Below are 12,805 nucleotides of genomic sequence, written 5' to 3' on the forward strand. Positions count from 1 at the left end.
GTCATCGAGTCCAGTCCCCTGCCTTCACAGCAGGACCAAGTACCATCCCTGACAGATTTTTGCCCCCAATCGGCCTCCTCAAGGATTGTGCTCACAACCCTGGGTTTAGCAGGCCAATGCTCAAACCACTGAGCTACCCGTCCCCCACCTGCATCACCCGTCCCCATTGGCCAAAGTACGGCAACAAACTCCCACCCCATCGCTGGCTCCTGCTCATTCTCTTGGCTCCAACGCTGGGAGGCGGTTGTGACTCCTGGGTGGGCGGTGGAGGCATTGCTGATGGCCTGTGGGCCCGCATGGATGCTCCTCCGTTGCTGGGGATGGCGAGGCAGGGCTGCGTTGTCCCAATGCCATTCGTGGGGGGCTTCAACAGTCCCTCAAGAGCTGTGCTCTGTTAAAAATCTCCCTCTTCCTGAGCTGGCTGGGCACACGGAGACAGTGTTCCCAGACGTGCTTTTCAGCGCGTCCAGTTCGGCAGCATCCCTGGCCGGCTGTATTCATTTTTGGTGGCCATTACACCCCTCCCCCTCCCACAGCCGCTTGCACAAGAATGTGTGTGGGAGGCGCCGGGTTCCTGTGAATACAAGCGCAAATTGGCGGCCATTTTGAAATGGCTGTCAGTTGCCTCTCCTGTTGCACAAAAGGGTCTGCCGTCCAGTCGGGGAACAGAAACAAGCCCACGTGGTGTAGCTGAGGTGCGGTCGTCCTAGGGGCAGAGAGCGGCCAGCCCAGAGCCTGGGATAGGTTCGCGGGACGCGCGCCAACAGCTCTGGGCTGCAGCCACTTGCCAGCCTCCCGCTCGGCGCCCGCGCATCGCTCTGACTCATGTGCCCCGCCCAGGCAGCAGGAGTCCAAGCCCTTCGTCCCTCGTGCCTCGTCCCCCTCCTCTGTACCCAGCCCCCCGCTGAGAGGGGCTGAGCACCCCGCACAGCCACCGCGGGCACTGGGGTGCTCAGCCCCTCCCGGGCGTGGGCTCGTTGCTGCCTATAACCTTCCCAGACTCATCTTACACCTGGTACTTAATTGTCCCGATCTTTTGAGCACCTGCGTTCCCCTTAACAGAGCCCTGAATTGGCCCTTCAGTCCAGCGCACCTGGCACCCGGTCGGCCCTTCAGTCCAGCGCGCCTGGCACCCGGTCGGCCCTTCAGTCTAGCGCGCCTGGCGCCCAGTCGGCCCTTCAGTCTAGTGTGCCTGGCACCCGGTCGGCCCTTCAGTCTAGTGCGCCTGGCGCCCAGTCGGCCCTTCAGTCTAGTGTGCCTGGCACCCGGTCGGCCCTTCAGTCCAGCGCACCTGGCGCCCGGTCGGCCCTTCAGTCTAGCGCGCCTGGCGCCCAGTCGGCCCTTCAGTCTAGTGTGCCTGGCACCCGGTCGGCCCTTCAGTCTAGTGCGCCTGGCGCCCGGTCGACCCTTCAGTCTAGCGCGCCTGGCGCCCGGTCGGCCCTTCAGTCTAGTGCGCCTGGCGCCCGGTCGGCCCTTCAGTCCAGTGCGCCTGGCGCCCCGTCGGCCCTTCAGTCCAGCGCGCCTGGCGCCCCGTCGGCCCTTCAGTCCAGTGCGCCTGGCGCCCCGTCGGCCCTTCAGTCCAGCGCGCTTGGCGCCCGGTCGGTCCTTCAGTCTAGCGCGCCTGGCGCCCAGTCGGCCCTTTAGTCCAGCGCGCCTGGCGCCCGGTCGGCCCTTCAGTCTAGTGCGCCTGGCGCCCCGTCGGCCCTTCAGTCTAGCGCGCCTGGCGCCCGGTCGGCCCTTCAGTCCAGCGCGCCTGGCGCCCGGTCGGCCCTTCAGTCCAGCGCACCTGGCGCCCCGTCGGCCCTTCAGTCTAGCGCCTTGCGCCCCGTCGGCCCTTCAGTCCAGCGGGCCTGGCACCCGGTCGGCCCTTCAGTCCGGCGCGCCTGGCGCCTGGTCGGCCCTTCAGTCTAGCGCGCCTGGCACCCGGTCGGCCCTTCAGTCCAGCGCGCCTGGCGCCTGGTCGGCCCTTCAGTCTAGCGCCTTGCGCCCCGTCGGCCCTTCAGTCCAGCGGGCCTGGTGCCTGGTCGGCCCTTCAGTCTAGCGCGCCTGGCGCCCAGTCGGCCCTTTAGTCCAGCGCGCCTGGCACCCGGTCGGCCCTTCAGTCTAGCGCGCCTGGCGCCCCGTCGGCCCTTCAGTCCAGTGCGCCTGGCGCCTGGTCGGCCCTTCAGTCTAGCGCGCCTGGCGCCCGGTCGGCCCTTTAGTCCAGCGCGCCTGGCACCCGGTCGGCCCTTCAGTCCAGCGCGCCTGGCGCCCGGTCGGCCCTTCAGTCCAGCGCGCCTGGCGCCCGGTCGGCCCTTCAGTCCAGCGCGCCTGGCGCCCGGTCGGCCCTTCAGTCTAGCGCCTTCCGCCCCGTCGGCCCTTCAGTCCAGCGCGCCTGGCACCCGGTCGGCCCTTCAGTCCAGCGCGCCTGGCGCCCGGTCGGCCCTTCAGTCTAGCGCGCCTGGCGCCCGGTCGGCCCTTCAGTCCAGCGCGCCTGGCACCCGGTCGGCCCTTCAGTCTAGCGCGCCTGGCGCCCAGTCGGCCCTTTAGTCCAGCGCGCCTGGCGCCCCGTCGGCCCTTCAGTCCAGCGCGCCTGGCGCCCGGTCGGCCCTTCAGTCCAGCGCGCCTGGTGCCCGGTCGGCCCTTCAGTCTAGTGCGCCTGGCGCCCCGTCGGCCCTTCAGTCTAGCGCGCCTGGCGCCCGGTCGGCCCTTCAGTCCAGCGTGCCTGGTGCCCGGTCGGCCCTTCAGTCTAGTGCGCCTGGCGCCCGGTCGGCCCTTCAGTCCAGCGTGCCTGGTGCCCGGTCGGCCCTTCAGTCCAGCGCGCCTGGCGCCTGGTCGGCCCTTCAGTCTAGCGCGACTGGCGCCCGGTCGGCCCTTCAGTCTAGCGCGCCTAGCGCCTGGTCGGCCCTTCAGTCTAGCGCGCCTGGCGCCCGGTCGGCCCTTCAGTCTAGCGCGCCTAGCGCCTGGTCGGCCCTTCAGTCCAGTGCGCCTGGCACCCGATCGGCCCTTCAGTCTAGCGCGCCTGGCGCCTGGTCGGCCCTTCAGTCCAGCGTGCCTGGCGCCTGGTCGGCCCTTCAGTCCAGTGCGCCTGGCGCCCGGTCGGCCCTTCAGTCCAGCGCACCTGGCACCCGGTCGGCCCTTCAGTCCAGCGCACCTGGCACCCGGTCGGCCCTTCAGTCCAGCGCGCCTGGTGCCCGGTCGGCCCTTCAGTCTAGTGCGCCTGGTGCCCGGTCGGCCCTTCAGTCTAGCGCGCCTGGCGCCCGGTCAGCCCTTCAGTCTAGCGCGCCTGGCGCCCGGTCGGCCCTTCAGTCCAGCGCACCTGGCGCCCGGTCGGCCCTTCAGTCCAGCGTGCCTGGCGCCCGGTCGGCCCTTCAGTCCAGCGCACCTGGCACCCGGTCGGCCCTTCAGTCCAGCGCGCCTGGCGCCCGGTCGGCCCTTCAGTCCAGCGCGCCTGGCGCCCGGTCGGCCCTTCAGTCTAGCGCGCCTGGCGCCCGGTCGGCCCTTCAGTCTAGTGCGCCTGGCGCCCGGTCGGCCCTTCAGTCTAGCGCGCCTGGCGCCCGGTCGGCCCTTCAGTCCAGCGCGCCTGGCGCCCGGTCGGCCCTTCAGTCTAGCGCGCCTGGCGCCCGGTCGGCCCTTCAGTCCAGCGCGCCTGGCGCCCGGTCGGCCCTTCAGTCTAGTGCGCCTGGCGGCCGGTCGGCCCTTCAGTCTAGTGCGCCTGGAACCCGGTCGGCCCTTCAGTCTAGTGTGCCTGGCGCCCGGTCGGCCCTTCAGTCTAGCGCGCCTGGCGCCCGGTCGGCCCTTCAGTCTAGTGCGCCTGGCGCCCGGTCGGCCCTTTAGTCTAGCGCGCCTGGCGCCCGGTCGGCCCTTCAGTCCAGCGCGCCTGGCGCCTGGTCGGCCCTTCAGTCCAGCGCGCCTGGCGCCCGGTCGGCCCTTCAGTCCAGTGCGCCTGGCGCCCGGTTCGCCCTTCAGTCCAGCGTGCCTGGTGCCCGGTCGGCCCTTCAGTCCAGTGCGCCTGGCGCCCGGTCGGCCCTTCAGACTATCACGCCTGCCGTCACGACTGGCGCCCAGTCAGCTCGCGGATTGGCAAGCCTTGTGCCTGGCTCAGTATTTTCAACTGACTGGCTCCAAGCGCTCTGCTGCTCAGGGCAGGCTGAATGCTGGAGGAGGGGGAAGGCCCTGGGGTCACCTCGCTGGCGGTATAGAGCACAGGCCCGGCTGTGCACCGGCAGGGGGTCAGCGTCGGCTGTGCATTGCCCACCTCCGATCCAGGCAGGCAGTCCCTGGACCAGGGCAACGCCCGGCCTTGGCGGGAAGCTCCGCTTAAAGGTGTATCCTCCCTGAGAGACACTTGATCTCCCTTCCTCCACCCCACCCGTGGCCCCCGGGACGGCTCCTCGTTGCCCTGTGGGGTGTCAGGGACAGTCAGTCCCGCGGGGGTCAGGCCCATCCCGAGCTGCCCTTGGGACCCTGGGAAGTTCATGGCCCGGGATTCAGAGCCACCTTGGTCCCCTGTTTTGTGAGACGACGTTAACTCAGAGGGGGCGGGGGGCAGGAGGGGACTGTGCTGGTCCTGTCAAACCCAGGGAAAGGCCTGCCAGGTCCCTTCTGCCTGGCCACCGTGGCGTGGGAGGGAGACCTAGGGTTTGAGGTGGGAGGGGCGTGAGAAGCTTTTCTAGGAGGACTCTCTCCAGCACCCAGCGAAGGCGCACAGCTGTATGTCCACATCCATCGCCAAACCGGGCCATAAAACCCCACATCCGGGCTCTCTGGGCATGAAGCAGCCCCTCTCAGCATCGCCGTCTCCCCCCGCACCTCAGCGTGCCCGAGGGGGGCAGGCTCAGCCGGCCAGAGGCCAGGCCACGTTGAATGGCGGATGAAAGGGCGGGAAAGCAGATGCCCCCCGGCCTGGCGCACACTGTGCCACCTGAGCACGCTAAGGTCAGGTGAGAAGGGCCAGACTGGGTCAGACCAGGGGCTCTCTAGCCCAGCGTCCCGTCTCCTGACACAAAAGGCGTTTCCTCAGGAAGCCCTGGCTGGAGCCCACCTGCTCTAGCCTTGCCGACCGGAGACGTCCCTAGCACAAAAGCACCATTGCCCAATTGCTCTTCTGTCTCCTCCGGCGAGGTGATTGCAAATTGCAGCCCCGGTTGGGAGACGTTGATTGTGCGAGCCCCGTGATAGAGCGGTGCAGAAAATCAGCCGGGCGCTGCGAGGCCTGGCTCATCGGCGTCTGAGCAGCCCACTGCGGGCCCGATCCGGCACGGTGCTGCGCAGCCTCGTCCTGTGCTCTGCAGCCCCCGTGCGGGAGTGCCGTCTGGCCACAGACCGGTCCCACCTGCAGAGGGGCTCAGCTGAACCAGTTACCACCCGGCTACCCAACAGCGTCAGGCACGGTACCTGGCTAGGCCTGAGCACAGCCGGCCGTTTGTCCCGCCACGCTCGCGCCGGTGGGGGCCACAGGGAAGTCAGACTCGCTACCGGGCCCAGCAGAGGAGCCCGTGCCGTGCCTGGCAGTCGTGTGACTGTCCTTGTGGGCAGGGCCAGCCTCACATGCTCTAGTCACTGCGTGAGCAGACACGCAGCAGGGGACAAACTCGCTGATCTGCTGTGGCTTTGATGGGCCCCTCAGAGCTTCCAGGCTTCCGCTGGCATCAGGCCCTCGCCTGGCCTCTGCAGCAGCCCTCTGCTCTGGCAGGCGGCCGTTCTGCCCTGTCGCGTGCAGCCATTTCCGTGTTTCCGTGGGATGGTGCGAGAGAAGAGGCCCCCCAGGCCCGAAGTGGGGTGTCTTGTGGCGAGGGCAGCGGTGGGCCAGATCCGGTCTGCCAGGGTTAACCTCTGGCAGGCCCCCCACACCTCTGTATTTACCTGCGCCTCTCAGGTACGGGGAACACAGCTCCCATTGGCCACAGCTCGCCGTTCCCGGCCAATGGGAGCTGCGACCGCCCGGACCTGCGGAGATGCAGGTTGATAGAGCAGCAGTGGCCCAGCAGGGCTAACCCTGGCGAGCTGCTGCTCAGTCTCCTCTGTCCAGGCAGCCTTGAAAACCCCTGGTGAGTTGTCCAGGCCCTAGGCCATATCCCCAGTCCCTGAAGGGCGAATCCTTCAGCTCTGGTTAGAGGGGCCTGGCGTGGTGGGGACGACGGCCTGCAGGACCTCCTCCAGCGTCCAACGGGGAGCCCCCTTCCCAAGGTGGCAAGAGGGCAGGCAAACTCCGAGCACCACGTCCCTTATGCATGGAATGAGGTTTCCAGGGCCGTTAGAATAGCGAGCCCAAAATAACAGGCTTGCTGTGCAGCTGCGGGATAGCGATTTCCGGATACTCCGGTCTCCCGACATAGCGTTGCCGTGCGGCCGTAGCCCTGAAGGCTCACGCACACAGGTGTGGGCTAACCGGTCTGTTAGCTGCCCAAAACCAGCTGCTGTATGGAGTTCACTTTGACCCTGCAGGCCTGAATGCCCCCAGCTCTCACCAGCTGATGCACTGGCTTTCCCCATGGTGCTGAGGTGCTGTGGGCGTAGGCCCCTGTCGGCACCAGCACCTGGAAAGTCCTGGGGGGCTGGTTCTCAGGAGACTGTGCAGCCGTGCTGGACTGTTAAAGCCACTCCTGCCCTCATTCCTGAGCGCTGGCACTGGACACTGGAGGCTAGTTGCATTTCCTGGACTCTCCCTCCATGCAAGGGGCTGTGGTGTGAACGAGCTCTTGAGGGTTTGTAAGTGCTCAGGTTTAATGAGGGCCAGGTGGGTCACAGGTAAGGCAGACAGGAGACATGGTTCTCACTTTGCCTGTCGCTTACCGTGGGCACGTCCCAGCTTTCTCGGTGCCGCCGTCTCGCCGCCTGTAACAGGCCCCCGAGCGCTTTGCTCCAGCCTGTTACGCCTGGCCACAAAACGCCCGGAGGTCTCACTTAGATGGGGGTGTGCGAGCCACGATTCGACGTGCGGGGGGCCGGGAAGGGCCCCTTTGCCTGGCTCGGCTCTGCCACCTGCGGCTCTGTCCCCGGCTTGCGAGTTTGCTGCTTTCCCAAAGTGCTCCAGCCTTGGCTGGCTTTGCAGGGCCTGAAACGAAGGGGAGGTTTGGGGCCAGCTCAGCAGCCAGCGTGAGGCGAGGGGGCTTTGTGAAGGGAAGTTACCTTGCCGTGCCAGCTGCGCTGGGAAGGCCAGCCTGCCTTTTCTGCCGCTGACTCAGTGGAAGCCGGACATTGTAATCTACATCAGACGCAGGGGAAGTGGCAGCTTGTTCCATTGTGTCTGGAACAGTAAGTGGACGGCTGGAACAATCGCAGAGCTGGTTTTCCAGATGCCCTTTCAGGAGCAGGCATTCTCTCCAGCTCCTTCCCTCCCCCTGATCCGGGCGGTGAAATCCTTCCAGGATGAGCCCGGGTGGGGGGAGGCGAGAGCCCTTTCCCAGGCAGGCTCTGCTTCCTTCTTTCATATTAAAAACCGATGTCACCGCACCGGGCCAGGCATTTCTCAGGCACTGCGAGTTTGTTGGGTCTCAGCTTGGGGCCGGGCGGCTCTTGTGTCCATATCACAGCCCGAACCTTAGGGCTTCGCCCGGCGGGCAAGGAGGGCGGAGGTGCCACCCGCGCTGAAAGCCGAATAATAACCATGCTGCCGCTGGTTGAAAACAAACCTCCCTTTCTGTCACTGAAGATGGGGGGGGGGCAGCCGGGCAGAGCTGTGGAGAGCGACTGCCCGGCGAAATGCTGTGCATTTGAAACGAGACCACTAATTAGGAGCTGTCACCTGAATCTCGTGTTGTAAGGCGCTGGTTAAAAGAGGCAGCAGAGATGCAGGGTTTGGAGAACATGAGCCGGGGTATTAGCTTCAGCGACTAGCCCAGTGGATTGTTATAAAATCTCTGTGCACATGTGACGGAGCAGACTTCGGCCAACTGTTTCTTTTCCGGCCTTTGAAATGCTCGAAATACATTTTTAAAGTGCCTTTAGGCTGACCGCAGACAGGGCATGTGCTCCAGACCCTGGGGCTGAACTGGTCCGGAGCAGGGCTGGCAGAGCTGGCTGCATTTCCCAGGGTAGAGGCAAACGTTGCCCGAGACAGAAGGCCTCTGGGCCAGCATGTTCACTGGTCACTAATGTACAAACAAGCCCAAATTCAGGGGCGGAGCCTTTCCCGGTGGACCCAATCCGGACGCCCTCGCTTCTTGCTCAGCGCACACTCCGGCAGACCCTCTGCCTGCAGTGAACGGGCGGTTCTGGATCCTGCCTCTTGGGGCCACCTTTTCAACCCAGGCATGCGCCTCCTTACGGCCATACGCAGGACTGCGTCGAAGCAGCTTCTTTTTCAGATTGCTGCGCACCTGCAGCGCCCGTCCCTTTGCACAGGATTGCTCAGCACCTCGGGGAATCGGGCTGTCCCCCGTCATTTGCACTGAGGAACTTGACGTTAGGCGGCTGGGTGTGAAAGGTTTGGCTCGGGGTTTGGCCCGCTGGTTGTCAGGGGCGCTGGGCCCCCATTCCAGATGGCCCCGGGGGCTGCAGGCTACATCAGAGCAGGCAGCGGTGAAAGCAGGCATCAGTGTGTCGCAGGCAGCAGTGAAAGTAACCGAGAATTTCTTACAGGTCTCGCCCTGTTGCAACCTGGGGTCCTGCCAGCTCCTTAGCTAGCTCCCCGGCTGGCTTTTGCCGCAGCTCAGCCGGCTCCTGCCGGAGCTGCGTCCCAGGGCGCCGCCGCGTCCTTTCACCTCTGCGCCGCCAGCTTTGCAAGGCGGTGGGAGTGAGTTTCTTAGCGAACGCCGCGCTCCCCGCACCCTGGCACAGAGCAGCACCGGGGGGCCCCTACGCAGGCGCTGGCTCCCTTTGTGCCCTAATCAGCAGACAGACAATGGGAGTTTTGAGGGAGAAGTGGCTTGCCTGAAACGGGAGGAATTGTGCATTGTGTTTCCGCAGGCTTGTGTTCCAGAGGGGTGGGGCCGGGGTTGATCCCCTACATTAAGCCAGCCCCTCCCTCCTCACATGACAAAGCAGATGTTTTGTCTCCCCCTCCCATGCAGATTTTCCTCTTTTGTGTGGACTTTTGTTTCTCTTTTTTCCCCCCACCAAAGGCTGCAACTGCTAAAAGGCGTAAGTCTCCCCAGAAGGACAAGTCGGGCTGTATAGTAACAGAACCCCAAAGACACTGAAATGTGAGTGCCGCCCACGCCCCCGTGCACTCCAGACACAACTTGCATGTTGTCATCTGTTGCTTTTACTTAGCTGCCTTTAATCAACTTACCAGTTGATTGTATTAGCGTCACTGCCAGCTAATACCTCTTTGACAAGGTCCCTAGCACAAACATGGTGCTTCTTGGGGATCCTTCCCCGCCCAACACCCTGTCCACAGGGCGAGACTTTACCACCCCATCCTCATTTGGTACCTCCACCATGGGCTGGGCTTTCATCCTGGAGGAGTGACGGGGCTGATCCCACGAGGAAAGAGTTCAGCAGGGCTGTGTGCAGAGCAGCCGTTTGCCCCACATGTACCTGACTCTTAACCTGTCCCTGTTTTCTTCTCTCTTTCTTTCCAGAAGGTGATGCTTCCTACAGGAGCTGCATTCAGATGGTTTCAGTAGGAATGAGAATTCCAAAGCTCTGTCATCCAAGTGCAATGTCACTGCTTGCTTGTGTTGTCTCAGGCAAGGAATTTTTTGGCTGAAAATGAATGGATGCACCCGTGTCTCTTTAGAACCAAAAATATTTTCTCGCAGATTTCATTCCTGTTTTTATATATATATTTTTTTTGCGTTTGTTTTAACATCTCCAAGTCCTAGTAAAACATTTAACTGCTTTTCGAATAATAATAATAATAATAATAATTAATAATAATAAAAAAACCGGATCTGTAAAGTACCAAGACTTAATAGACAGAGTATGGACAATCAGTTTCTTTCTGTGTTTTGGTGTTGATGTTGTTTATGTGTGGAAGATGCAGTTCTTGTGTAGAGAATGTAAATTTACAGTAACCTTTTAAAATCTAGTTACTAATAAGCACTACTGTAATTTAGCACAGTTGTTTAATTACACCCTCATTTATACTTTTTATTTGATTATTTCCCATCATAAAATAGAGTGGATAGTTTCTAGAATGCCTCAACTTCATGTTTATAAATGAGAATATGTTTAAAACGATGTAGTGTCCCTTTTCCTAACCATTCACGTATGTAAGTTTAACCAGCAAAAAGTTTGGTATTAAAGGTGAAAGAAAAATTGCTGCAAAATGGGCAGTCTTGGAAAAAAAATCCTTGTTAGTTTATTAATATAGAACAAGAAGTACTGCATACAGGGAAAACAAGATCCTAATTGCAAATCATTTTTTATAAACTTACTGAAGTTCTAAGAAAAATAAAAAATATATTGCAGGACCTGTGCTGAAGCAAGTTATGAAAACTAATATTTCTCTTATGTTCCAATCCCCGTCTTTCCAGCTCTCTCTACATCAGTACATTGAAATGCTGTTTGTAATGTTTTAGCGATCCAGGCTGTTTTGTGAATAAAATGAATGCATGTTTTGTGTCAGGATTTACATCTCGGGTTTTTTTTCTGTCCATTTTTGTTGCACGCAGTTGTGGAAAAAAAAAAACCTTAAAAAAAAATGTCCCTTTTAAAGATGTCACTCCTGGTTTCATGGCATTTTGCTAAGTTTGCCTTTTTTTTGGCAGTTAGGGTTTGGGGTGTATTTTTTGGTTTGTGTTTCAGTTTTGTTTTTTTATCAGCAGATTACAAAATAAATAAATGAGTGAACTGTAAATGTTTGCCAGTGCAAATGGAGCAATCAAACATTTTCCCCCTAAGGTTGCATATGTTACATTTTGAACTGGTTAGCTGACTAGCACATGTTCTGCAAAATACATACTGTGTTAAATCTGGGTTTGTTACAGAATCCTTAGGAGTCTATAAACCAAACGGTGCAAGGCTTGAGCGCTAGAATTTTCATTACAGGCAGCATGTGGAAAACCAAACCTCAGAATCCTTGGAAACTGACATAGGGTTGGTGGCAAGTTTGTTGGGGAATTGACAACGTGTGCCTGGCGATGGAATCAGCACTGCAGTCCCGTGTATCAACTGAGGCCAAACACGATCGGAAATGATGGGTGTTATTTTCAGGAGCGATCCGTGTTTGCCTAGGCAACCGTTGCCCGCCATGGCAGTAGAGATGGATCGACACAAAGGGGGTTGACAGTCCCATCTTCATGGACAGATGTAATCAGTGACCGATGCGTTTCGGAAAGAGGAGTCGCACTCAATAAATGGTGTCCAACCCACGAGCGTTCTCATTGTTGCTGTTTCCCCCTGCTTACCTTGCTTGGGTCCAAAGCCACCGCCCCCGCAAGGGAGCAGGACTGTGACGCTGTTTCTTAGGCCCCGGATCATAGCGCTCCAGCTTTGGCAAGTGCGCTGGGGACCTGACCCAGTGCCCCGTGAGCTCAACAAGAAGGCTGGTTTGGATTCCACTGGGAACAGGACCTGCCCCTGGTTGGCCAGGGCAGTATCTCTTTCCTTCTTCCTTCCTAACAAACAGCTGCAGGGAGATTTCTCCTGCTCCTCATTTCAGTGGCAAGCTCCAGACCTCCACAGCTGTTTTCTCCAGAGACAGGTCCCAACCCAGGCCACCCATAGGTGCGCATTTTTTTCAGTGGTGCCCAACACATGCGGGGGGGGGGGGGGGAGGGGGCGAGCCCCAGGTGCCATGGCAGGAAACATGGACTATAGGACTGAGTGTCCCTACTTGATCGGTCTCCCTGTATGTAATCCTATGGGTCATTTGGTTCAAATCTGTCTCCCTTCGCGGGAAAACCTGATTACCTAGACCGGCCTGGAGTTCCACCCTGCAGGACAAGCCGTGGGTATCTGTAAAACAATACAGTGACCATGCCACTGAGAACCGTATTCCAGCTGCTTGTGTCAAGGCAAGTACAAATTGGAGGCTTTGAACAGGGACGCATTGAGGAAGTTTAGGTAGCTGAATGTTCAATAAAGCAAATGTTCTTTGCGCTCGTGCATGGTGAGTCTGTTTGGGGGACAGTTAAGAAGCGTGTGCGGCTTGCAGCCGGGGTCCCTTGCCAGATCGTGGGGAGGAGGGACACAGTGGGGCGCGGACTCGCCCCATGAGTAGCGCAGAGTCAGCGTGCCCAAGCTACGGCTCTGAGCTCCGATGCGCTCCCTGTTGTAATTTGTCACTGACTAATAGCCGCAGCAAATTATATCCCTCGTCTTCCTGTGTGCCATCTCAGCTGTGCTGGCCAGCATGGTTGTCAGGGGTGGGACCAAGGCTCTGTGTCTTCCTGACGCCCTCTTCAGACTCCTCCATGGAGCAGGGGCTAAGCCAGCAGGTGACATCTTCGCTGTGCATGGGGGAATGGCATTCATAAAATGCCCTGATCTCTTGTGGGCTGCAATGCCTGCTTGCCCCAATGCCCCAGACCGAGATCTGGCAAGCCCGCATGAGGGTCTCGAATGCTCCTTTGCATGAGGGTGTGGTCCAAGCTAAAACTGAGCCCTGAGCTTGCGAGTGTTTATAGAGTCCTAGTGGATTTGACAAACAAAAGGAGGTTTTCCTTCATACAATGCACAATCAACCTGTGGAACTCCTTGCCACAGGATGTTTGTGACTACCAGGACTGTAACAGGGTTCAAAAAAGAAGTGGATACATTCATGGAGGATCATTTCATCAATACTTATTAGCCAGGATGGGCAGGAATGGTAGCCCCTGTTTGTCCGAGGCTGGTAGCCCCTGTTTGCCCACCTGGCTCCACCCATACTGCACAGAGGGACGGGCGATGTGCTTGCGACTGGCTGGCTGTGGGGGCGGGTGAGGGAGCCAGGGGC

At 60.0% G+C, this 12,805-nt stretch overlaps 1 protein-coding gene across 3 annotated transcripts in view; it reads left to right on the forward strand.

The window, feature by feature from the left end:
- Window positions 1–11,240, forward strand: part of CXXC5 (CXXC finger protein 5) — a 90,704-nt gene extending 79,464 nt beyond the window's left edge. For 2 of the 3 annotated variants that reach the window (XM_075900104.2, XM_075900105.2), the window contains exons 3-4: window positions 9,045–9,125; window positions 9,507–11,240. In XM_075900104.2, the coding sequence (XP_075756219.1) occupies window positions 9,045–9,122 (78 nt within the window). In that variant the 3' untranslated portion in view covers window positions 9,123–9,125; window positions 9,507–11,240. The remainder of the gene's footprint in view (window positions 1–9,044; window positions 9,126–9,506) is intronic. The other variant, XM_075900109.2, reaches the window with a different exon arrangement.
- Window positions 11,241–12,805: the final 1,565 nt, after the last annotated feature.

This window comes from Pelodiscus sinensis, chromosome 16 (assembly GCF_052426305.1).
Source record: "Pelodiscus sinensis isolate ZL-2025 chromosome 16, ASM5242630v1, whole genome shotgun sequence".
In the NCBI taxonomy this organism is placed as follows: Eukaryota; Metazoa; Chordata; order Testudines; family Trionychidae; genus Pelodiscus; species Pelodiscus sinensis.